Source organism: Epinephelus lanceolatus, chromosome 6 (genome assembly GCF_041903045.1).
Source record: "Epinephelus lanceolatus isolate andai-2023 chromosome 6, ASM4190304v1, whole genome shotgun sequence".
NCBI classification, from domain to species: domain Eukaryota; kingdom Metazoa; phylum Chordata; class Actinopteri; order Perciformes; family Serranidae; genus Epinephelus; species Epinephelus lanceolatus.
Window position 1 is genome coordinate 23,996,565 of NC_135739.1, and position 26,848 is coordinate 24,023,412.

At 44.4% G+C, this 26,848-nt stretch overlaps 1 protein-coding gene across 13 annotated transcripts in view; it reads left to right on the forward strand.

Moving 5' to 3' along the window:
- ephb3b (eph receptor B3b) overlaps window positions 1–23,238 on the forward strand; it is a 66,902-nt gene extending 43,664 nt beyond the window's left edge. The window contains exons 6-16 of one of the 13 annotated variants that reach the window (XM_033620710.2): window positions 1,197–1,333; window positions 1,981–2,143; window positions 2,711–2,819; window positions 4,405–4,457; window positions 4,707–4,925; window positions 7,029–7,276; window positions 7,839–8,054; window positions 9,395–9,580; window positions 10,007–10,206; window positions 13,789–13,944; window positions 16,096–23,238. In XM_033620710.2, the coding sequence (XP_033476601.1) occupies window positions 1,197–1,333; window positions 1,981–2,143; window positions 2,711–2,819; window positions 4,405–4,457; window positions 4,707–4,925; window positions 7,029–7,276; window positions 7,839–8,054; window positions 9,395–9,580; window positions 10,007–10,206; window positions 13,789–13,944; window positions 16,096–16,204 (1,796 nt within the window). In that variant the 3' untranslated portion in view covers window positions 16,205–23,238. The remainder of the gene's footprint in view (window positions 1–1,196; window positions 1,334–1,980; window positions 2,144–2,710; window positions 2,820–4,404; window positions 4,458–4,706; window positions 4,926–7,028; window positions 7,277–7,838; window positions 8,055–9,394; window positions 9,581–10,006; window positions 10,207–13,788; window positions 13,945–16,095) is intronic. The other 12 variants (XM_033620713.2, XM_033620714.2, XM_033620716.2 and 9 more) reach the window with 12 other exon arrangements.
- Window positions 23,239–26,848: the final 3,610 nt, after the last annotated feature.

The following is a 26,848-nucleotide window of genomic DNA, read 5'->3' on the forward strand; positions in this document are numbered from 1 at the left end:
CAAAATAAATACTAGGGCGGTGATAAGCCCCAGGGGCCACCACCATGGTTACTTCAACGTCTTCTCCCGGAGGAGGGCCCCTAATCCCCTGGCTAGAGTAACCCGGGGATCTGCCTAGGAAGCATTGTCTTCTGGAGGAGAAAGAGAGATGTGGTGGGCCTGGGCGGATGGCATGGGAGGGAAAGAGGCAGGGGAGGGAAGGTTTGGGGAGCAGTGAGAGAGAAACAGAAGGATGTCTGGCCACAAACACAGGCAGCAGAAGGAGAAAGGAAATGCAAGGGGGAGGATGAAAGAACTAAAAACTGGGGATTAAAAAGCTTGAAGGAAGGGAGACAGACTGAGACAGAACGGAGATGGAGGTCTGCAGTGGTGAAAGGGAAGATGAAAAGTGGAGAGGAGGACGGGGGAAATTAAAGAAGGTGATTGGTGTGCATGTAGGAAAAAGTGAGGAACTTAAAGTTTGAAGAGAAGGTACCACTGGAGATTGACAGTTGAAGTTATGAAACAAAAGCGATGGAGTAGACTGAGAGGAGGGAGTGAGTCAGAGGTACAGAACAAGCCTGAACTTAGAAAAGAGGAAAGAGAGACAGGGAGGCAGACAGCACTTGGCCATTAATAGGCACATGTGAACAAAGCATGAAAAGCTCAGGTGGGTGGAGTGCAAGTGTGTTTTGTTTCACGAAACAGTGCATGCATGTACATGTACATATATGTGTAATACATAATGCATATCTCGAAGGCTAGACACAGAGGAAAACATGAGTGTTCCCAAACACTTCCTTGAGAGTTTGGAGCAAAAGTGCAGCAGTAGTTCAGCAGGCATGTAGTTAAATGAAAAGTGAAAAGTCTACATCTGTATGTGTGTGCTTGCCCCTTAGCTTGCCTACAGTTGGTGTATGGCAGAAGGAACTGCATGTACCAGAGACTTATCCATCAGTTTTGCAGTTTGATTCTCTTGTCACAGGAGAATTAGACATCCCCTCTCCCTCCCGGAGGACTCTGGGAGGGAGAATTTGAGCATTAGTGGGGAATGGTTCTGCATACTAACTATTGGCCAAAGCTTTTCACAAAGCCCACAGCCTAAGACTTTGTATTTGGGCTTCTGTGGACATACAAAGGGCATAGAACTTGAGGAGACATAACATAGAAAACGATAAATAAAGCGGATTTTCCTTTATTTATTTTGTCCCGTGTAGCTCCATCTGCAGTGCCCACAGTTCACCTGATGGCGGCCACAGCGAGCACCATGAGCCTGTCCTGGCTGCCTCCAGAGAAACCCAACGGAATCATTCTGGATTATGAGATTAAGTACCATGAGAAGGTAAGCGGCAATGTAAGTCAACGCCTCTAATTCAATCCAATTTCATTGACTTGCATGGTCTCTGTTTCATCTGTGTTTCTGTAAATTTGGAAAACAATGCCTCCGCTGATAAACACATGGTTGCAGTGAGGCAAGTCACCATTTCCAATCTTAGCTTGTGTGATCATGCTCGCCTACTTATTCCCCTCTTCCCATCCCTCGATCCCTCCTTTCTTTTTCTCTCTTTCTCTCCTCCCAATCCGTTCCCATATTTCTATTATGCTTTGCCCTTTTCTGTACCCCTAATTCCATTTCTCCCTCTTGCCCTCCCTCTTATCCCCCGTCCTTACTCAATCCATGCGTTAGAAAGTTTCTGTATTTTCCAGGGGCCCAGACATTTGTGACTGGATCTGCCTCGGGGAGAGAACAAAGACACTCAGTGTATATCAGCTCTGTTTGTTGTCATGTCCTCCTCCCATTGGATTAACACACCGGCTACAATCTGTCTCTCTCTCTCGCTTGCTCTTGTCTCCATATTTTTCACACGCCTGCATGGTTTGATTGGTCTGCCATGTAAGGCAGGGTAGAGCATCAGAGAGGGGATGATGATGATGAATGGGACAACACAGGGGGCTGCTATTTGGTATTGTTTTCATCACTGACTGTCTTTGTCTCTGCAGGATCAGGGTGAGGCCATTGCCCATACAATGACTGCCCAACGGAGCAATGCCCGCATTGAAGGTCTCAAGGCTGGTACGCCATATGTGGTGCAAGTCCGCGCCCGAACAGTAGCCGGTTACGGCCGTTACAGCAGCCCAGCCGACTTCAGCACCAACCTGCAAAGTATGTTACTCCCATACCTACTTCATTACTCAGGGATATGTTGGGATATTTGTGGCTTAGCAGCAATACCTCTATAATAGTGCTGTGCATAAGCTTATGAACATAATGGAGGCTCAAAAGCTTATAGAGCCAGAAGCTACTATGCCTATTTTTCACGGAAAAAGACTGAAATCCGTACAGAGAAAATGACTTATGATTTAGTGAAAATCTACCATTTCCTAGCAATCAGTCAACGTATCAGCCCCAGTCTTGCTCTACATCATACTCAGCCGTAATCAGACACAGAAAAGAACTGAATAGTCTATGTCACAGTTTTCATAAATGCATTCAGTAGTCCTGGGTTGCTCTGCATTCTGCTTAACACAGCCTGAAGAACACAAGGGCATGGTTACCTGTGTAAGCATACAATTATGAAGTGGGCGTGAGAGGCATACAGGCCTATAGTTAGACTTTGAGCAGAGCACACAGTGGCACAGTCTTCAGCTATACGAATGGATTGCAGCTAATGTGGGTGTATGTTTGTGACAAGTTCTCTAAGTAACCACTTTTTCTCTTTGACACCTAAAGCCGACCCTCCAAAGTCATGGCAGGAGCAGCTGCCACTCATCGTGGGATCAGCCACCGCCACCTTGGTCTTCATCATTGCAGTTGTGGTCATTGCTATTGTCTGCCTCAGGTCAGAATCTAAATCCTCTCTCATCCTCTTAAAAAGTCAGAACATGTGAAAGATGAGCCTGATGGAAAAGCGCATCTACGCTGAGTCATTTACTCTGTAGTAAACAAAAGCAGCAAGGACATACAGAAACATTTATGGAAAACATTTTTCCTTCAAGTTGGAAAAAAAAATTGAGATAGCTTCAAATGTCAACTTTGTTTGCATGTCCTCCAAACCACCCCAGAACAGTCTCAGTGGATTGCTGTGCCACCTGTGAGGCCGCTGAATGCCAGATTAGCCTTCTGAATCTGTGAATAGTAAACAGCTTTGGCCAAAATGCTACTTTGCTCACTGGACACAGCATGGTGGAGCAGCTGTTGGGCCTGATAGGCCTGTCCTCATGGCCCAGCACTCAGAATCAACTGTGCGTTTGCCCGACCACAAAGAACCCAGATGCGCCCCTGTCTGCTGGGCCCAATTGACTGGGAAGATGCGTGTGGCGTGCTTGCACCTTTCAAAAAGTCTGACACTGCATCAGCTGGGTCTAACCACACTCGTTTATCCTTATACCACTCATTTGTCAGGCAGCAAATGCAGTGCATGTGTGTATATAGGTGTGAAAGGTTGGCACCCACCGCTGACTAGCGCCCACTGGGTTCCCTCCACAAGCCAGTTCAGGCAGCGGCTGACAAGCGTGGGCATCGGTCACGCTAGACTGAATAATAATCTCCCTTGCTCCCCCACCTCTCCCTCTCGCTTCTTCACTCGCCTCTATTTTCACACCGCTACATTGTGTCTCTCTCAGGGTCTTGGCTTAGCCACTGCTCTGACTGCCACAGAAGAAGAGGGAGAAAATAGTTATAATACAAAACGCAGAGCTTCGGCATATTCCAGAACCGAATTAGAATTTGAAATAAGATGCAAATCACCATCGGGTATTATTGCCCTGGTTACTGGTTAGACAACAAAGGAAGCACATTAACATGTAATTTCAACAACCCAGCCCCCTCGCTCTGTCATCGTCTTTGTACCCCCCCACCCCTGCCTTGGTGCAGGAGGGACACGTGCATGAAGATGAGGATATAGAAACTGAGAGATATGGGTAAAAGAGAGAAGAGAAATGGTGAAAAGGGAAAGAGAGAATGACAGCAGAGAGAGAGAGAGTCCATGAGGAGAAAATAAGCGGCAGATTGAATTGAAACGAACAGTGTGATGTCTGTAGGGCGAGAAAAGGCGAGACAGCTGAGCTTGCTGTTTGAGTCCGCTTTTGTCTCGGTTGCTCATTTTGGGGGTACCGAGAGTGAATGGCTTTCACTTGCTTGCTTCAGACAATGGTATGATCTTTTTGTTTAGACTCATGTTACAGTCCCCAAGTATGAATCATTGTACCACCAGGCATTGATCCAGTCTTTATCTACAGTGTATCCCTTGCTTCCGATGCAAAAAAGACAAAACATTTTCCCCAAACCATGTCTAGCGTGGCTACATCTCTGCAGACATTATTAGGGATCTTTTTTCCTCCTCCCATCTTTGTTCCTTTCCGGTACTTGCACCCTGCTGTGTGAAGTCCACGTGACTCAGTTTGTGTTTTCATCTTCCTCAACAGAAAGCAGAGAAATGGTTCAGAGTCGGAGTACACAGAGAAACTGCAGCAGTACAGTAAGTCTCTTTGCTGAGATGCCCCTCCTTTTTGCATTATTTACACTCCAGCAGCATTATTCCTATACTTCTGCTCAGTCATTACTATTAGCAATGACTGAGCATCCCCAAACACTTAGGGTAGCTTACAGATCTTCCTTTGATCGATAATTGGTTGATAAAGAATACGTTTTTAGACCTTTACATGGAGTTATCTATTGTTAAACTTATGTTTGACGTCATAGATTCACTTTCCTGTTCTTGCCACTGAATCCCCCATAGTAACACCGGGAATGAAAGTCTACATCGACCCCTTCACCTATGAGGACCCCAACGAGGCCGTGCGCGAGTTTGCCAAGGAGATTGATGTCTCCTGCGTGAAGATCGAGGAGGTCATCGGCGCAGGTAACCCACCAAAGCTCCTGAGCTACAGGGGGAAGACTGCTAGTCACCTCCAGGCCATACCGTTAGAGGACTTCACACCAAGCGGTACTTTCACTCAATTCATCGCTAGCCCTCTCCTTGCTCCCTCCCCTCCCACACTCGTCATCTCTTAGGAACCCCTTTTTTTTACAGTCTTACAGATGTCTCCAGCACTCTGTGTTTAAAGCATTACTAGCTTTATGTCCTCTCTTAGTTAGCATCACTCACAGTCCTAGCACCCTTACGTTGTTTACCATGCCATGTGCATTTAGATGAGCTGTAATACCTATTGTATGGTGGATTATCATTTCACAAATTCACCCGTGTCCTTAAAATGGAGCCCAATCCTGGATTGAGAGAGATGTTGTGTATGGAAATTCATTAAGTTTAAATAAGTATGGAGCAGCAGTCATTTCTAACTGATTGAAAAATATTCTTGAATCTAATGGAACCAGATTTTTGGACAATGCAAAACTAAAGCCCCATACAGACAGGATTTATTTCCCGAGGGAAGATGTTAATCCTGTCCGAGCGCATGTGTGTGGTTTTCACTCTTATCTCTTCCAGTATTAATTACAGCCCTATTGTTTTCTGGCACACTTGTTGGACCCCCTTTTTTCCCCATTTCTGATACAGATAGACACTTTCCCTGTTAAGATATAACTCCCAAGTATTTGCACATTAACATCCCTGCCTCCCTTTAAAATTGTCGAGCAGTCACCTGCATCTGAGTTCTGCAGGGTGTAACGAAAGTATTTTACACAACCCCATAACTTGGTTACTCACATACAGTTGTTATTGAAAGCTCATATGGAGAATCTGACCTTACAGGCTTATCAAATGGGCTATGGCTATCTTTAAATTAAACTGTTTTATGTGTAGTAGCCTGGGGAATGTGTCTGGTTGTACAAAGCAATTCCTGTTACCATGGAGCATGGCTAATATTTATATCCTGCATCTCCCTGAAATATTAATCCCGTCTGGCTGGGGCGTAGAATATTAAAATATTTCTTGTCCAGGATTGGCCATCTGTGACTCTGCCCACTTTTTAGTGTCTTGAGAACCTCTTTATGAAAGAGTGCTTCTGCTGGATCACTATATTAACCCCTGTGCCTGGCATTATGTGGTTGTGTCCCCTCCTTTAGAAACCCTCCCTAACATTTGATGTTGTAGATAGTAAAATATTTTATGTATCTGACATATTTGATAGTAATATCTCTGCTCAAAAGCTGCAGGACTGTGCCAATTGAGGTTGAGTTTTCTTAGCATTGTATCTGAGCCAAAATGGAGGACGTTGTGATGGCAGAGATGGGAGTCCCTACTACTGCTTCTGCTACTACCATTACTACTGCTACTACTACTACTACGACAGCTCTTCTACTTCTGAGGCTACTACTTGAAACCCGTCGCTTCCCAGCATTCACCTTTAAAGTGACGAACCCTCAACCCCTGTCTTCCCTGTCCCCCTCCTCTCCTCTACCCCCTTCCTCAATCCATCCCTCCATTCCTCCATCCCCTGCCCTCTCCCCCCTGACTTCCCTCAACTCTGTCACCCTTGCACCCATGTTGACACACATCGCTCTCATCGCCTAATTTCTCTCGCATTCTTGCACACGCTTGGTGTAGACTCTAAACGTAAAGCGTCCACAACCCCAAAAACCCCCAAGCTTCTGTCTCCACCTATCTCCTCCTCCTGTGCCCGTTTCTCCAGCCACTCCGAAGCTTAGCACCCCCACCCCCCTGCCCCTGATCCTTCCCCTCGTCCTCCTCTGTCCCTCAGCTTCTCACACCGTGTCACTCTTCAACATGCGTTATTTTATTTTTTTTCAACTCTTTTCAAATCATTTTGTCATCATGCCTCAAACTCACCACGCTGTTTCATTTAATCAGTAGCTTAACAGCACAAAGTCATTGTATGCTCCCCCATCACCACCATCCCTTGACAATGGCCTAGAGTCCTGGCTTCTCTTGCAGTCCCCCCCTGTCCCACCCCTCCTGCTACCCTTCCCTGGCTCCTTGGTTCTAACCAGTTAACTGTCCCCTCTCCCCTCTTTTCCCCCACTCTCCTTCACTCTTCCGTCATGCCTCTCTCCCCTCCCTCTCTCTCTCTCTCTCTCCTTCTATTCCTCTTTTGCTGTTTCTCTGGCTGGCTCGCATGGGCTCTCGCAGGAGAGTTTGGGGAGGTGTGTCGCGGTCGCCTCAAGTTGCCCGGGCGCCGAGAGATCATCGTAGCCATCAAGACCCTCAAGGTTGGCTACACTGACCGCCAGAGGCGAGACTTCCTGTCTGAGGCTTCCATCATGGGCCAGTTCGACCACCCCAACATTATCCGTCTGGAAGGCGTGGTCACCAAGAGTCGGCCAGTGATGATTGTGACCGAGTTCATGGAGAATGGAGCACTGGACTCTTTCCTAAGGGTGAGAAAAAAAGCCGGCACACATGAAGACATTACACCCAAGAATAGCTTTAATATCAGCTACTCCTTGTAACACATGTATCTGTGATTTCATCAATAATACAACACTATCCAACATATAAGCCAATCCAGATCTGCTTGATCTTGCTTTTAGTTATCTCACTTTCTTTGGAGACATAAAAGGTCCTCTTAAGCTCTGCTGCAAAGCCCACAATGGTTATCTGACAAATGCTGCATTCAGGCAATTGGTGACATTTACAAAGAGCTCAGTCTCCAGTGAATCACTGCCTCAAAGTCATATCCTACATTGTCTGCCAGCGAAAGGCAAAGGGAGGAATGGAGGATGGATAGGTAGAAAAGAGAGAGAGACGTTACAGTGTAAAGTGATAGGAGATGAAAGATGCAGGTGAGAGAACATATGCAAAGAAAGTACTGTAAGACACACAGAAAAATAGGTAGGTAGGACACATACAGGTAAAAAAGGAGATAAGCATATACTCCTTTGAACATGCAACCTTGATCTACAATCTACCCTTGTCGTTCTCTCCCTCTCCCTTTGCCAGCTCAATGACGGGCAGTTCACAGTGATCCAGCTGGTTGGCATGCTGCGTGGTATCGCAGCAGGCATGAAGTACCTGTCAGACATGAACTACGTACACAGAGACCTGGCTGCCCGTAACATCTTGGTCAACAGTAATCTAGTGTGTAAGGTGTCTGATTTCGGCCTATCTCGCTTCCTCGAGGACGACCCTTCAGACCCCACCTACACCAGCTCCCTGGTGAGTCCGAGAATAAGTGTGTGTGTATGTGTTTGTGTAAGTGTATTCATGTTTAAAATCAATGTTTAAAGGTGCTACATGTAACATTTTAACATTGATGCATCACCATTATATTAGTTAGTCTATTTTACAATTGAATCCATGGCATTGCCAAGTATGGGTGTATTCAAAAAATAGATCTGTGTCAAGTCTGTTCCCACATGGCATGACCATCATGGGTAGAAAGGGAGTTTTATTTTTTTTGCTTCTCACTGTGGATGGCAGGTGCAGGAGGGAAGAAATTAGAACAGTTGAAACAATTAACTAAACAAATACACATTGCAGCTAAATTAGTGTTCATCCCTATAAAGGTGGGACATGTGACTGAAGTAAATTTCCAGAAACTTTGCCGGATCCTCTGGTTGACTCTGGCTCCTGGTCTTGTACGAAATAACATTAAGAACTGCCAAAGCGGGTAAAGGAATACTTCACCCACAAAATGACCATTTGTATAGCTATTAGTCATGCCCTATTACCTTGAAATTGTGAAGAAAGCTTTGGTGTTTTCCATGCCTCCATTAAAAACGGTGAATATTTTGATTTATTGATTAACGGGGTCTGTGTTTAGCAAGAGCAAGACAGTGTCAACACATGCATCTACAAACCTTCATACAATTCATGCAGTGTAATCCAACTTTCATGTATCCAGTCATATGCTCAGTACTTCCCAAACACATGCTTCTTTACTAAAACTTATGTAAAACTGAACTGAAAGTGAAACTTATCTTATCTGAGCACACGACTGCATGAATGAGCCCTGGATTAAACTGCACGAGTTGTGTGACAGTTTGTAGACGATGTCTTGTTTTAGCTTAAGCTTAAAAGTATTCGTCTTGACTTCAAGGTTGCATATCATGACTAACTGATTTGCAAATTGTCATTCTGTAGGTGAGGTATTCCTTTAACGCACATAGGATAGGGTCCTTTGAGACTGAGTATAACTGTCAAAAATTAGCATGAGATCTGGTATAAGATAGGCAACCTTGTTTGGCCTGCACACAGAAGTTTAGTTTGAGTGTTTCTGGGTGTGTAGACATCTATCTATCTATCTATCTATGATGGTGATGTATCGATGTTAAAAACTACAGTTTGTAGCACATTAAATATTCTTCTAGCTTCACATGTTTGTACATCATTTCTCTGTAACTCTGTTACTAACCTTGTGTGTGTACGTGGTGTTTGGGGTTGTACAGCATGCACCCATGTGTTGTGCATCAACACTTCCCTTAGACTATGTTTTTCTCACCCTCTCTCTCCCTCTTGTATGTGTGTGATTCTGTGTTTGTGCTCCATCCCTCCAGTATTTCATGCTCACCTACTCATTCGCATATCCACAGGGGGGGAAGATCCCCATTCGCTGGACAGCTCCCGAGGCGATTGCCTACAGGAAGTTCACCTCAGCCAGCGATGTGTGGAGCTACGGCATCGTCATGTGGGAAGTGATGTCGTATGGCGAGCGGCCGTACTGGGACATGAGCAATCAAGATGTAAGTTGATAGGAGGATTTTCTTTTTCTGTAATGTGAAATATAAACACTTAATGTGCCATTTGTGTATATAATTTATAAGATAAGTCATTCTGTTGAAATAGTCAGCATTTTACACTTCAATATAGATATAAAAAACATTTTCAACCACTTCTGCTATTACTGTCCGAAAGCCATTCTCTCTCTATAGACCCGCCCACAACTACCACTGAAAGCCGATCTTTCTTTGGCCCTTATTTCTATGCATTCCCGACAGCATTTTTTTCTGTTTATCTCTGACTCTCGCATCATTTCCCTCATTCATCCTCTTCTGTCCTCCCTCACTTGCTATTTTCATCGACCCATCTCTCTCCTTGTGTTCCGTCCTCCCTCTACACCGGACTCGGTGATTAGAAGTGATTGTGATTTCTCTGTCGTCCTTCCTCAGGTGATAAATGCTGTGGAGCAGGACTATCGACTGCCCCCACCCATGGACTGCCCCACAGCACTGCACCAGCTCATGTTGGACTGCTGGGTGAAAGAGAGGAACCTGCGACCCAAATTCACCCAGATTGTGGCCACGCTGGATAAGCTTATCCGCAATGCTGCCAGCCTCAAGGTGGTCACCAACAGCACACAGTCCACTGGGTAAGTTGTAATATTCTGACATTAAAAAGTGTGTTGGCAGTATGAGGTTCAGAATCAGTATGAAAGCTCTGTCAAAGCTGGAAGCTGGTGATTATAGAAATAAACTGAGACAGTGTTTCATATGGTTTCTCTGGAGTTCCTTGTTGAGTTTTATTAGTTGAATTAGTGGTCTTCCTAAAGGGCAATAATGTCTCACTATGGTCATTGCATAATGGATATTAGTGCTGATTGCTTTCTAAAAATCTTCGGTCATATTTGGAGGAGACCTGCTGGACTCTGGTGATATATTACAGTAATAGGTTATTAGTTTATTGAATTAAGTCACTTGACTTTTCAGCTGTGAGAGTACTGGCCGAGCCATTTCATTTGCAGCCGAGCCAGAGCAACCGCGATAACGATTTCCACTGTGCAAATATTCCTTATCCAAGTAGATACGGTGCATGTGTGCATGTGAGTCACTCTGACTCAGCTGTAACAATCTTTTAACTCCTATAAAGTGCAGATTTCTTCCCATGCAACTCTTTAGCTCTCACAAATGCAGCCCGGGCCATTATGCAAATCCAAATTACCATCGCTCGATACGGCCCCTTAAAGCAACTCGTCTGCCAACTGGGAGCTCAATCAATGATGTCACATCTACATTTAGCTGCACTACCTTCCCCTTGCAACCTGTTTCTTGGAAAGAATTTGGAGGATAGAAGGTGGCGGAGTTGGAGCGACAGGGAGGGGGATGACCTACCTATCTGTCCCTGCATCAGGGTCTTTCTGTCCTGAGGGAGGGCCGCAGACAATCCTGGTTTGGGCTCATGGGGGAAACCAGGGTCTCGGTTGGCCACCGCAGTGACGTTCTTAGAAGATTAGGCTTGCGGTTAATTAGCTCGATTAAGGCGATGCAAAAAAGAGATGGGAGCGCCTTTTAATTAGCCACTAACGAGATTTTAAACGGGCCAGCAGAGAGGTGGCCTCCTGCCGACAAACCTAACAAGGGAGGAGTGAGAGATGATACCGCCGTCCTGGTCGGCATTGAAGGATGGCTGGAGGTTAGCTAACGCTGTCTGGGATAAAAGGCCTTTGCTTGTGTGTGTGTGTGTGTGTGTGTGTTTTGCATATTTGACATGACTGTAGATGTAAAGTGGAAGGAGCAGCTGAGGTTTGGTGATGCTTCCGGCAACAGTGTAATGAGATGTTTCTGTGTTTACCCTTCTACTGTTCGGTCTCTGTTGTAAATGCAGGAACTCATACTCTCTAAACTTTTTGATACTGTGCTCACATGGATTCAGGCAGATAGTAGATAGCAAAGCAGATATCATTTTAGTGTGCAAGAGCATGATGGTAACATTAGGTGGAGCCGGCAGAGAATACTGAGAACAGTAGACGGCATTGCTGTCCAGTGTTAAAATGCTTCAACTTTTTACTGTCCTGCGCAAAGGATTTCATAACCGCATGTTACGTAGCTGCCCTGGGATAGTCTGCCGATTTGTCCAGGGTGTACCCCGCCTCTCACCCAGTGTCAGCTGGGATAGGCTCCAGCCCCCCCTGCTACCCCTAACAGGATAAGCGGTCATGGAAAATGAATGAATGTTATGTAGCTGCCACATACAAAGATAAAACATTTGGACATTTGCTGGACATTACTGAAATAATCACACAAAATAATAAACATCAAATCATTCTATTTAATTCCATTCTGTGTAAACACTTCGTCATAACCATAGCAACATATGGTCATGCGTGTTTTGTTTTGCCATCCTGTCCTTCTGTCGGACTGTTCATTTTTCCCATGCCATCCAGAAAGACTTCTCCATCTGCCATCTACTAAATTCCTGACTCCCTGTGAGTGCAGCATAAGCCTTTGGAGAAACTTCAACAGCCCCAACCTGACCTTGAATTTACACTTGGCCTGTAACTGTCTCGCTAGCTCGCGTACAATATTACCCAGCATTCCTGCTGTGTTTCTGCTTGTGGCTCACATGTGGCCGGCTATAGTCTGGACCCTTTTGAAGCCAACTTTAGAGAGGAGGAGGACTAACAATACTCCATTAAGAGAAGCCAGAGTCTGGCGTTAACGACGGCCTGAGGCCTTGGGCTCCGAAGCGCAGGCCTTATTAAAAATCACTCCATCTACACCACTCAATGGAGCCTCTGTATCACTATTATTAACTCCCCCCTCCATGCCTTTTCTCTTTTCCTCCTCTTTCTCTCTCCATTCCTCTTTTAATTGTTAATGAATCTAATGCCATCAAAAAGGATGACAGGGATCAACAGAGCAGAGAGGAGGGGAGACAGTGGCGCTCTTTCTCTTTAGCCTGCTACCCTCATCTGTTTCTCCTCCTTTCAGCTCCCCGCACCTCCCTGTCTCTCCCCCTCCACCTCCACCTCCTCTCTTGTTCATCCGCTCCACTTCTTTCTGAGTTGTAGCACAGTTTTATTAAAACTCCCAAGGTGGCCTCTTTATCTACAGCATTGATCAGCAGTGGGGGGGGGGGTACTTTTTTAAAAAGGCCATTTTGGGCTGTTAACAGGTGTGGAGGAACATGCAAACACAGACACAGACACATGATGTACAGTCATCAGGTTCATGAGTCTGTCCGATCATGCAACCACACACACACACACACACACATGGGAAAAGCATCAGATATTTCTTCACTCTCATGAAACAAAAGCAAAATGTCTTTCCATCTCTGTGAGATTGTGTTGCACACATCCTCTTGATGATGTTCCAGAACATATGCGCATGTGTTCAAACACACCCTGATGAAGATGTACTGTAAATGCATCAACAATTTACTAGAAAGCACGCGGCTTACAACCTACTCGTTAAGCTCACGTTCATACAGGGAGCCCAAATCTGATTTGAGCTGACTGGGAAAAACCACATGGAATCCAATCTTCCCAGATCAGTTTTAAACCACATTTGTATGTGGTTTCAAAGTGCAGCTCATACAACCACTCAGATTCAATTTCAAGTGGAGTTTTTTTTCTGTTTTGTCAGTCCCCGTGCAGCACAGTGACATCTCATTTAAAAAATAGAAGAACCAACAAATAGGAAAATAGCTATCCAGATGCGTCCAGGGTTTAAAATAGGAAACACGTTCTGCGTTCTTAGATCACTGATTCTGCCAGGTAAATGTTTTCTTGACCAAAGCTGTGGTCACTGTGACACCTGTTGTTGAAATTAGAGCATTTTATTATAGTTTCTTAACACAGAACTGATCTGGTTCCTTGTAAATTTCAATGTGTGTAGTCATCATTGACGATCAGAGATCGGCATCTGCTCTGTGAACACACATCACCTTGCCTCACCAGCTGCAGCACCACCACCCATGCCTCCAGCCAGTCCCTCCACAGTCATAAAAATGACCCCCCCTCACCCACCCACCCCCCCTGCACACAACTCCTTACACGAGGAGGAGAGGAGAGGGGAGAAAAGAGGAGGAGAGGTGGAGAAATGGAGAGGTGGCGCTCGGCCGGGGGGCGTTTGGGGGTGAGGTTGGCCGGTAGAGGCAGTAGAGTGACGACCGTAACCCTCTCTCTCTCTCTGTTTCTCTTTCTCCCTCCTCCCTCCTCTCCTCGATGTAGGGTATCCCAGCCCTTGCTTGACCGCTGTGTACCAGACTATACCACTTTCACCACTGTGGGGGACTGGCTGGACGCCATCAAGATGAGCCGCTACCGTGACAACTTCGTCAACGCCGGATTTGCTTCCTTTGACCTGGTGGCCCAGATGACAGCAGAGTGAGTGGAGAGGGAGACGAGGCAGCTAATCAGGCCTAACGTGATTGACTGCTCTGAGTTTGAGAGTCAAATTAATGTTATACAGATTGACCTTGAGGGAATAAAAATAGTCTGGTGGCCAAGTGAAACATGATAAGACGTGGAAAGGCGGTTTTGAATAGGCTCAGACGTCAAAGGAATAACAGACGTAAAGCAAACAAAGGAAAGCACATTTTACTATGTCACTATTTATACAATGTGTATTTACTTTTCAGAAATACATTTGTTGTGCTATGGAGATGAATCGTGCTATGATGACTTTTAGTTTTCCTCTTGTGAGTTCCAGTATTTATGTGCACATACTATAGCTCCTAAAGGCTTAAGAAGGAAAACATGAGGTTCACTGGGGGCAGGAGTACGAAAAGAAAAAAGATCCTCCATGCTTTCCCTGTAATTTGGTATGTAATTGACCAATCGGGACAGGTTTGCTGTCGGGGAGGATAATAGATTAAGACTAATAAAACTCACCTGCTTTAGAAGCAAACAAATACTCACACATACAATCGACAAATAAGCAATTCAGTAGCGTAGCACCGTTTTTCAGCACACACCCGTCGCTGCTTCCTTAACGACGATCTCCAGTTGACCTTGACGACTCGCCCACCGTCTGCCGTGTTTACCAACAGGAAATGATGTAATGGAAGTCATGGAAATTGGAGGCCAGTGATGATCAAATAAATGAATTTGGATTATAATGATAAATAAATTATCCTCATTAGCTGCATAATAGGCAATGGAGGTGGGGGTAATTTGTTTCAATTTGGCTGGGCTGACAGGTGTGGTGTACTGTGGCTCTCTGTTGCCCTTAATGGCCAGTAATTCCTCTAATGGTGCCCATTTATTATCATTTCATCCTCCATCGCTGCACTGATGGGGATGGCGAAATATGAAAAAAAAACCCAGAAAAACACTATTTATTTGTGTGAAATTGCGGTGATGCACCCTTATTTGGCTTCGGAGTGGATGGCCGTGCAGCGTGGATTTGTGTGTATGTGTGTGCACATGTTTGCATTTGCTTATGTGTAAGTTTAGGTGCACGCGTTTGCACTAAAATGGATGGGGCCACGAAGCCATTGAGACAAGCAGAGTGTGTGGTGTCTGCGTGTTATATTAGATTAGCCAGTATTTGTGTGTGTGCGTGCGTTGGAGTAAACGGAGAGGACGTAGACTGTGGCAGAGCCCCAACAGCCAGCTAATCGCGGCTCCAGACGCCGTCCGCTCTCTCCTCAGCTATCGACTGGGGAAATCAAACAAGCGAGCGGAAAAGAGAGGTTCTCGTGATATAATTGTACAGCGTTAAACCAACATGGCCATGATGATTAGATTATGCCGTCTGACTAATGACGGCCAAAGCAGGTGCGCTCTCCCAGGCCTGTTTAAGGGTGTAGTAATGTCAATTGTATGTCAACATTTTCACATTTTCCCACTGCACCCTCAACCCGAGGTTAAGGCTCTCTACTTACTCTAAAGATCACACCGTAGCTGCTGTGAGCCCTCGGCTAAAAGACTCATTTACACTTTCCAGTCTTATTTGCTGTATCGAGTATTTTTAAGCGCTGAGGAATGTTGTGCAACAGCGGCCAAGTAAAAGCTGATTTACTGACATATAGACCCATTCTAAGCATGAATGACAGGCTGCTAACTGACTAATCTGTCTAGTATCTTTAAAAAAAAAAAACCTCTGCTTCCCTGTTTCTGTAGCTAAGTGGCAGGCTGGTGTGGACTCTGTGAAGTCTGCCAGCTGCCGAACAGTAGCTAAGTATGCTCTTTAATCATTAACTATCACATTATGGCCCTCTGACTCCCCTCCTCTTGCCCGCCTGCCGAGCAACAGAAGTATGCTGCATTAAAACCAACATTCACTATAGCTGGATGAGTGTCCCCATTTTGTTGACATACCCTCTGGAAGCCATTTTACGGGTGATTGCCAAGGTGCTCGCCTGTCCCTGTTCCCACCTGGTAGAGCGTGTGTTTACTTACGGGTGAAAAGTGAAATCTGCGCTTCAACTTCAGACATGTGATGTTTGTCTGCTTATGTTTGTGTTTTTTTGTTTTTTTTTTATGACTGAGCCACCTGTTCTTATTTTCTTCTCCTTTCTTCTCACTCCACAGGGACCTGCTGCGGATAGGGGTAACGTTGGCTGGCCATCAGAAGAAGATTCTTGGTAGCATTCAGGACATGAGACTACAGATGAACCAAACACTTCCTGTCCAGGTGTGAGCGAATGGGACACACAGACCGATGCAGTCGAAGGACAGCCAGACAGGAAAAGGGGGGAGGAACTGTGCCAGAGAGAGCCATTGGAAAACCCTAGCTGCCTGACCCATCTCTGCCAATTAGACGCTATGAAACTGGCTTGCAGTGCCTCTGACTATTTTTTTTTTCTTTATTTCACTACCACTTCCATTTCCTGTTCCTGCTTTTTTTGTTATGCATCATTGTTTCTTTTTCCATCCAATCAGAATTTGTGTGGTTTTTTTTGAAAGAGGAAGAAAAGTTAACCCCCTTTATATCCCATGCGTGCCTCACCAGCTCTGGTGTGGGTTGACGTTTGCATGCATGTGTGTTTTAGTGAGGTTGGCCTTAGCCCTGTAACTGAAATGTCACACTATAATCCTCACGCAAGAGCCCCTCCCCGTGACCTCTCGACCCAGCTTTGATGGACGTTATACATAGTGAAGAATGAACACCCTGGTGTAAAAAAGGTGGACAAATGTTCACGCAAAAAAAAAAAAAGACCCCGAAACAAAAACACAGAGGTGTTTCAGACCCACAGGAGACAGAGGACTATTCTTCCCCTGATAGAAGTTGTTTTACTGTGCACGTTTGTGTCGTTCTCCATCTTCATATTGAAGGTGTGTTATCTTAAAAGGGCACTTGCTGGAGAAGGGTGAGGTGGTGGAAGAGGATTTATGATGGGCTGGGGTCAAAGGTCAAGAGGATGACAGAGGTCAAATAGGTCAAAAGGAAGGCAGCCACATTTTTGGACACTTGTTTTGGCTGCTGAATCCTCAATAGGTCACCAGATGACCTCTTGCCCCTGACCTGAAGTGACTCAGGATAGCTCCACAGCTTGGGATCACCTGCTCATCAAGTGTGTTTCTACACATGAAAAAAATGTTTTATTTTTGTTTGTCCACACACATTTTTTTCCTTCTTCTTTTTTTTTGGCTTTCTTACACATTTTTTGGGAGATTTGTGGTTTCAAAATGGCCGGTCAAACCTGAGTACCCCCTGTTGGACACTCTCTGTGATTGAGGGGGAGACAAGGACTGTGGCAACACTATAGAAAGACCACTTGGCCTTTTGTGTGCGTTTTTGTATGTGTGCGTGCGCATGTGTGCGTGTATGTGTGATTAAGTGTGCTTGGATGTGCGGGTGTGTCAAGTTGCACACAAGTATACTGTACAATACAGCTTCCGCTATTTGCCACCGTGGAGAATTAACGCATGAACTGAACCGTGACATGGAGCAAATATATCTGAAACAATTACGCTATATTCTGTGGACAACTGTTAAACATCCTTTTTTTATTGAATCCAAAAAAATGAACTTAGGACTTACATATATATATATATATGAAATTATATATATATATGCACCATGCAGAAACTGAGAGAAACCACGATGGACACCTTACTTTCTACTTACTATTATCTGGATTTAGAAATAATCAAAATTCTTGTTTTAATTTCTTGACATCCTGCCCTATGTATTTATTTGTACCTCGCCCCCCGCCCCCGCCCCCCTCCCACCCCCTCCCACCCCCACCAACACCCAGATGGACTGTATTTGGGACAGTGGACTTGGAACAATCAGAAGAAAGCAAAACTGCAAGAGGATTCACCTAATGAATTGATGAATATTACAAAAGAAATTGCATATAAATTGGATATTGTATTTTTGTTGTTGTTCTAAACAGCCTGTACATGTTTTGTAACAAAAATACGATAAATAACAAAAGAAAAATGGTGTTTTGACAAAAATGGAAGTGTTGTTGTGAAATGTTTGATTCAGAGTGATATTAGCAGGAAGCAAAACGAGAAGAGAGACGATGGGGGGAAAAGTCTGCAGGTAGAGAGGAAGAGACGAACAACACCCATGGTTAGACCGCTGGTAGTGACACGTGGCCCTTTTGCTCTCCGTCCATTGTGTGTGAGTGTCTGTGTAGGTGTGTTCAAGTCTGTGTGGGTGCCACCTGAACTGGATATTAAGCTTCCCCAATCCATTTTCATTCTCGACACAAAGAGCATCTGTGAAGCACTGAGCTGTTACTAATCGTCTTTTAGGCACATTTTCTTTCCAACTTTAAACCACTCAGCAGCCTCCCTGTGGTTTACCTATGTTCTAATTTTACTTTTTTACCACCACCTCCAACAACGGGATCCTCCCACCCATCTAATGTTGGACTCTTAAGGGGGAAGGTCAGAGATGATGCAGCCTACTTGCCAATCATTTCAATCACCTCAGCGGCAGAGCGCCATCGCTAGACCTGCGGTTTGCCCCCCCCCCCCTGCAACAGGATCCTCATCAGAGGATCCAGAGCTGTCAGGAGAAACCTATTGGTCTTTGTCTGTCAGGTCGATTAATGCAGCAGCCAATCTGGCATTGCGAGGATGCGAGCACGCAGCGAGCGCCGACATACGGCGGGCTGACCTATCATTATCTCTCTTCATTTCCTGTCTGGCCTGCAATCATCCTGTCTCAGCTCGGGCTGCTGCGTGATTAGTACAGTGCAGGATCAACAGCCCTGGCACGCAGACAGCCAAAATCTGCAGACCCCCTCATCCTAAATGATAGCAGCTGCATCACGGAGACCATACTATTTGCACTTCTCACAGAGGGGTGTTTGAAGGTAGCGGATTAAGCGATGGGGCTGCACCACTGGTGTGATCTTCCAGACGGGCTCCATATTGTTTGGGTTGGAGCTGATCAATGCAATATGTGAATATTATTAGTTAGGTGTGTAATGATAGCGTGATGTTAGCGGCCATGCAGTGTCTTTCAATATTACTTTTGTCAGCCTCTTTTAAGTCCCTTCAAAAGCCATGGGGGATATTATGCAAAGCCCTGTTTTATATTGTTTCATCTTATTCCACATAGACTTTTTCACTACTGCTAGTATACTCTGTAAAGGGCTTACTAACCTGTAACAGTTGTAGTACACAGTCCAGTGGTAATTTGACTGTTGTGTGCTCAAACTACACAGGATATAAGCCTCATATCCTTAAATTGTTTTCATCAGTGTCAGTGCAGATTTCTGATACAATGGCTGAGAATCAGAAGCGCAGGTATCGTCAACATGATTTGTTACCATGATAAGAAAGTGTTGAAAGTGCCTGTTAGATGAGCAAACAGTTTCTTTTCTTTCTTGATATCATTCTGCAGAATTATTTTGTTTTCTCCCCAAAGCGAAGCAGCGTTTTGATTGGAACAGAGTAACAGAGCCTACTTTAGGAAATGAGAGAAAAGCAGAATTAATGCAATCAGAAGCTCACTTTTACCCAAAGTCTCCCAGGAACATACAGTATTACTCCCTCCTCCTGCACTCGGCTCATTCATTCAATCAGCTAAGCCCCACTGTTGCAAAGTCGCATGTGGCACCAAAATAAGACACCGTTGATGAGCATCAAAATAGGGAAGGGGGGCATATGGAGGCTAAACACAATCAGATGGCAGACATGCCCACTCGTGAAAAATGGCAGCGCTTTGGAGCTCGCATCAACTATTGATGAGGTGCACATGGTGCGCTGGGGTCTGGAGTTGTGTTCACCAAAGTCAACCGGCCGTGAGTGATGAGCTCGACTGGCACTGTTGCGCATCTTAAAATGATTAAACTGCCACCACATCAACTGCAAACAATTAATCTTTAAGTGGATGTTTCACACATTCATGGGAGTGTTTAATATTTAACATACACAGAGAGGGAAGAAACTCCCTCTGACTGCACGTTGCTGAAATTAAGATGGACTGTTACGTTTGTGTGTGTGTGCGTGCATGTGTGTGTGTATGTGTGTGTGTGTGTGTGAATTACAAGGATTGCCATTTTATACAGAAACACTTTGATCAGCAGAGTTTAGGCTTTTTCAGATGTGGTTATCTCTTTGTGTGCCAATAGGATTCAAACTTTCCCAACATTCCTTCCACCTTTCTCTCCCCGTGTTACATCCCTTACAGATGGTCGGACACACACGTACACACACACACACGCCCTCCTCCGAAAACCTTTCTAACTTTCTTTTCTTTCAGTTGTCTGTTTTAAATAAATACACAGTACTGTCTTTTCTTCTGTCTTCTAACAAGCTCACTCCACATCTGTCTTTTGGTCACTTTTGAACCCCCCCCCCCCCCCTTCCCCTCCACCACCCTCTTCATACGAGGAAGTGAGAGATGTTTCAGAGAGTACTGTACATGTATAGTGAACTGCGAGGGGAGTGAAGCGCTGAGAAATGCAATTGTTAATTCCTCTTTGAAAAAAGCATTAAGATGTATTTAATGGTGCAGACATACACAACAAATTACTAAAAAAAATGATGCATTCTTGTAGAAATATTTTTAAAAGACCCTTTTGCAATTAAATTATTTAAGAAATGTGACCTGATCTCGAGTCTTTATGTTGTTCCTCCATGTGCTCTCCAGATGAGTAATTGCCCATGACACATTCACTCTCACTGCTTATCATTTATGGCTGTCTCTTGCTCTTATAATCATTACCAGAACTTCATGCAGTTTTCCAGCAGTAACATTTCGTGTTGAAAAAGAAGCACAAAAGCCCCAGTTCAGATAAATATACCACACTCCCAGACTTTACCTGCATATTTCTATAAATGTTCTCAGTATACCTGTAAGCAGGAGTTGTTCATCTTTCCAAAGCTCTCTGATTTGATGTTTGTGTTTCAGACAGGTTTAGACTGCATTTTTCCGCTTGCCTTGGAAAAGCCTGAGGACATTCAGAGTAACACCGTCTATAAAAATATTTTTTGTAATGCTGTCTTTCATCTTTATAGCTACAGGCACCTGATGAATGGATATTGATCCTTGGGAGAAGTTACCCAGAGTTCATCTATTTCTAATGCTCCATTAGTTGCTAAGCTCCTTGCCATTATTGCAGTTAAAGACCACTATCCTTTGCCAAATTTAGCCGCGAAAAAGGTGGAGTTAAATTGCAGGTATATGGAATTGTGCTGGGATAACTCCAAATCTCATAAAATTTCACAAACTCAGTGGGGGTTGATTTTCTCTCGGACACTGGAGTTTTCAAGGCATGTCATTATCAAATCAAAAAGTTTGCGATCCACAGATCCATGCAACACTAGAGCTCCCCATATTGTCTTTCAAGCCTACTAATTTATACAAGCTCCTCTCATCTCTGCAGGCTCTGAGCCAACAGTCTTGTTTTCTAGCAACAAAAAAAAAAAAAAAAAAGGGAAAGATGCTCAGATCATAGATTCTACCTTATCCACCCCTCGCCTTGTCCCCTGGCTCCCCTCTTCTCCCTTTCCCTGTCCAATTAAATACAGAGCCTTGGAACGGGTGGTCTCGGTGTCTGGGTAGAGCAGATATTTTTGAAACACTCCCCCCTCTAGATGCGCTCGGAGAAGTTTCAACAGAGGATTATGTGGGTTTCTTTTTGTGTTGAAGCAGGCAGAATAAATTTCATCTCAGATCTCCCCAACTTCTACAGCGTCTCGTTCCCCACTGTTGTTGTCACATGATGGACCAGCAGCTTTTCATGCACAAATAATCTGCATTTTCTTGGCAACACTTTGGCAGAGGAAACTTAAAAGCCTCATGTACAGAAACAAAAATTAACTACTACATTTGATGTATCCGGAGGCAAACTGGGGGCCATATCATCAGTTTTGAGTTGTTTTGACTGGCCCAGATCGCGGCTGCTCCTTCAGCACTCGATACATAGTATAATCTGTCAGTTTGAGGTAAATATGGCCCGATGCCAAGATGAACTACTGCACTGTATACTTTCCTACAACTATTGACATAGTGTCGCATTACTCCAAGCTGGAGAATATTGATTGTGTGCAGGCCATTTTCATCAAAATATGCCATATAATGTGAGGGGGAATTATTGAGACGTCAATTAAGATCAATTTCTTATCCCTGCTCGGTCAGTGAGGCGGTATTAGCATAAATATCGCAATGCATTAGCATGTCTTAGCCACATGTCGGTCAGGACGGGGATCAATGCAAAACATGAACACACAGCAAAGGGGGAAAAAGAAAAAGAAATCCGCTCCCTTAAACCCTCCTTACCCACTCCTTCCCCTCATTTCCAAAGCCAAACTCCGTCTCCCTTTATTCTCTCTTATTCCCCACAGACGATCCCTCACTCTCCCCCTCTTACGAGCTCCCCGCTAACACTCCCCCCCACACCCGTTGTCTGTCTACTTTTTCATCCTCTCCCATCTCTTCTGCCATAATCCCTCTCTTTTACTTTAGCTTGGCACAGCTAATTGGTCACGTCTGTACTGTGACATGGGGACCTGACATAATTGCTGGACAAATAGTGAGGCATTTAGCTTCGGACCTGTCTCAGCTAAGCTGTACACAGACACCAGCCGACTGGAAAGCCTAATTACCACTCCAACCCCGCAACTTGCTAATTGGCAAATACTTCCAACAAAGAACTGTGTGTGTGTGTGTGTGTGTGTGTGTGTGTGTGTGTGTGTGTGTGTGTGAGTGTGTGTGTCTGCACCTTTGTTTCCTTCCCTCAGTTAAGGGTCCTCTGAAACAAACAACAAAATAAGCAATATGCGTGATATGAGTCATCAGAGAGATTTGCCAGCAAAACCCAAAATCATTAATTTCCTTAAATTTCATTTCCAGCGGTCATCTGTGAAGTGTCAGTATCTGTGTGTGGTACGTCACATTCCTTGTTTTTGCTGTACTGTTTTGTTGTTCGTCATGACAATGCTAATTAAATGTCCTGTTTGATTAGTTAAGCTCTTTCCAGACTTTCCTCCACACACACTATGCTTTTGTTTATTTCTCTCCTTTTTTTTTTTTTTTTTTTTTAATACCGCTCCTCAACACCCCCACACCATCTTTCCAACACATGCACTCTCTTGCAGACCTGATTGAAGTGATTATCACTTTCCGGGGTTTTTTGGCATTTGATTAATTCCTGTTACACGAACAATACATTCATTATGTTGCACCGATTTCGGCATGTTTCCCCGTTTATTTATCTTGGCCTTTTAGCCAGTCGTGACTACAAATAAATGAATTTAAAAGTAGCTCTTAGTTGGCATTTTCATCACATACTGTAACTGCCATCAGGCATTTTGAGTATTGTGCAAAACATAGGAATGCTCAAGCTTTAATAGTTTATAAATACATATTTTCATAGTAGAAGAATGAGCTTTTCACTTCGTCCAATGCTCCTGATGATCGCTTCCATTCATGGGAACATCACAATAGATTATCCTATTGCAAAACCCCTGAAATATTTGACCACCCGCTCACATCGCCCCCCTTCCCCAAAAATGGGGAACCGACCTTTTAATGCCCCAGAACAAGCATCCTATTGTTGGGTGTTTGGGTGCAGCTGCATGGTCTTTCTTTCTGATGAGTTGAGTATGTCTGCCAGGGGAAACAATATTCGACAGGACTGCGCCCGGGAGCCGTGGGGTGACCTGGAGTTCACGGTCAAAGCTGGACAGTTGGTGGGAATTTGTCACATGTGAGAGGCATGGCAGCCTTCAGGTACCACGAGGCCATTGAACAAGCACATGAAAAATGCCGCTGTGGGAAGATAAGATGTCCTCATGGCTGCAGTTATCAAGATAGAGCCCTAATATACTGTAAACAGAACGCAATACAAGTACCATGATGCATAAATCACATGGCTTAGCATGAAACCGCTCTGACGGAGGGGGGCTGCTGCTCAGGGGAATAGAGCTCACACATACAGCAATGCATACATGATGATCGGTGAGATAATGATTCTACTTTCTTCCAGCCCCCTGCTGTGCTCACGTCCTCATCATGGTTCAGCAGATGTCTAGCAGGCTTGTGTTTGTGTGTCTTTCGGGGAGTTTTATGCACTGCCATGTTTGCAAAGGGCTTCAGGCATGTTTACTTTACAGAAAAAAAAAACACTACAGTGTCATTACGCTAACCAAAAACATAAATGACCTCAATATGGAAACATTAATCCGTACCTACTTGAGTTTTATTGATAGGTTTTAGACTCTAAGCTCAAGGATGGGCGTCAACTTGTATGTGCAGAGCAGTCGATAGGAGACAAACATAAAAGATAATCTTTTAATCAGCTAATTGACCTGCCTGCAGGAGCCCTTTGTTTACTATGTCTGTCTGAACCTGTTACCGGAAAAAAAAAAATGGTCGTACCGAACGAGAATTAACAATAATCATTCTCAGTTTAGCTGACGTAATTATGAAGAATAATATCCCAACAAGCATCTGCTGGTCACTATTTCTTTGATGTGAATAATCCAGCTGCACCATCGATAATCTTGCTCACCAACTAAAGATAATTAATAGCTTGTGCTTTGTGCTTTGCACACATGAAAGACAGTCATGACATTGCCGAGTCGAGGTCATTTTTCCCCTCCATTGGTGTCATCGGTAGACATGAAGGGAAGGGCCTTGTTCTTGCCTGACATCTCATTAACTGCTTGTCGATATTTATCAGTCTTAATCAGAGCTGTGGCAGGTCTGGTGTGATTACTTCCTGGGTGTGAAAGCAATCACACCTCGTCCTCCCCACTGTCCTTGATTTACGGAGGGGAAAAAAAAACAGTCTGGCGTGTTTGAGGAAGTTTGAGAGGGCCATGGAAAAAGAAGATGGAATTGAAAAGAGCGCATTCCCAGCTTCGGCCTTATCTCTCCTTATTGCAGCTGTACTGCACAAGATAAAATACATCAGCGCCCAAGCTTGGCAATAAAGACGGACTATTTGTTGTCTCTCTTGAAAAATCAGTAAAGGGTTGTGTTATTGTGTATCCACAACAAACGAGGGGGGTTTAGAAAACTGTTCAGAAATGTTTCGCATTACTGTGCCACAGGAATTTTTCGATTACAGTCGGAATGGAAAGAATATGGGATTATTGCCATGACCGCTTGTCCCCATCAAAACACATATTTATTTCATCTGTGAAATCAACATATGGCTAACTTGAGAGTGAGTTCTGAAATGATTATAAGCATCAGTTCCGCTATCGTCATTAAATGAAAACAGATCACAAACGACAGTAGTTATTTCAATATTTTTGACACATCTCATCACCTTGGAACTATGTCACACAAGGGTAAGAAAATAAGTGCAGCAGGGTGAAATCTCTCATAAACAGAAAAACAGAAATAATAATATCAATAATAGATTTAAAAAATGCTAAAAAACCTCAACTCCCTTGTGAATTAAATACGCCAGGGGAAATTTGCCCTTGATAATTACTGCAATACTAAAAGGATTCATCCTGCAGGCCACCCAAGGAGATATGTCGACGCCAATTTGTGACCAATTCGTTCCTGTGCCTTTTCCAGGCAAAATATTGAACCGTTTTGATCACAGAACACCCAAACATGCAGCCTAAGGCAGCAGAAAATGCTGTCATCACACAATCAACGGGAGGGAAAAATAATAAGCCCATATAAACCATAGCATCAACAAAGGAGACAAAACAGTGTCGAAATGAAGGGAAGAATAGAAACTCGACCATGAAGAGGTGGAAGATGGACGGAAAGAGGAAAAGGGAACCACTAAAACCATGACAACCAGATTCCAATGGCTTCATATGTGTACTATGGTTTTATTTTTAACAAAGTGGTGGATGTTGGAACACAATGACCCTATAAAAATCAGATCAAGGGGGCAAATAAATTTTTTGTTCACACTTCACACACAAACTATAGTCGTTTACGTCTACCATCAGGTGTCCAGTCTTACCCCTTGACCCCACTAAGGACCTCTAACAAGGCCAAAGTGAAGCAGCATAATGTCAGGTGGCAGGCAGACAAAGGTGAGGCAATGGGGGGTGTTGGATAATGTGCTAACATTCTTGTGGGGCTGCGCAGCTGTGTGGGTTCGAAGGCCAGTGAGGTGTTTTTATGTGGAACCAAGTGTCAACTCATTACGAACTCGGCTTCACCTCTCTGCACCGCCAATGACCTGTAAACAGTGCGAGTCGCCCCGAGTTGTCACGAAACAAAGGCGGAGGGTAAAAGAAAGAAGTGCAGCTTGAATGTAAGGAGAACACAGCGGGAAAGCCAAAACACTTTCTGTTCAATAAAATAACATGAATCATGAGAAGTGGGACATTGTCCGATTTCTCAGATTAAGCTGTGGTGTGTCTGACTTTTTTTTTTTCTTTCCGCCGGTATGTTTGTTGCATTCGCTCTGCGACGCCACTCCGATCGTGTCACCGAGCTCAGCACCAATCGCAGCCCCTCACCCAAAGCAGAGCATCTGATTGGACAAAAGTGCCCGATGTGTGACCCCGCCCGCGGCCAGACACTCGCATCATGGCGCACGGGGGTCATGCAAAGGCCAGATCGTGATGCATCTTGGGTAAAATGTGTCCTCTTTTTTTTCCAGAGAAGGAGGAGGTGCAGTTGTGAAAGCAGAAATGTAGGACAGCCGGTAAAGAGAGAAGCCATCATTCTGTTAAACTAGACACTGATTTAAATAAACTAATCAGACATTCACGCTTTAAGGATAGTTGTTGCCCTCATGCTACACCAGTGAGCGTTGTGTTTAATAGCTGTATTGAGACAAGCCTAAACACACAGTGCTCACATACCGCTCATTAACAAAGATTTGCATCAAGCCTAATTTAGCAGAGTGCGCTATCAGGGTGTAAATGGTGTCCAATGAAGAACAAT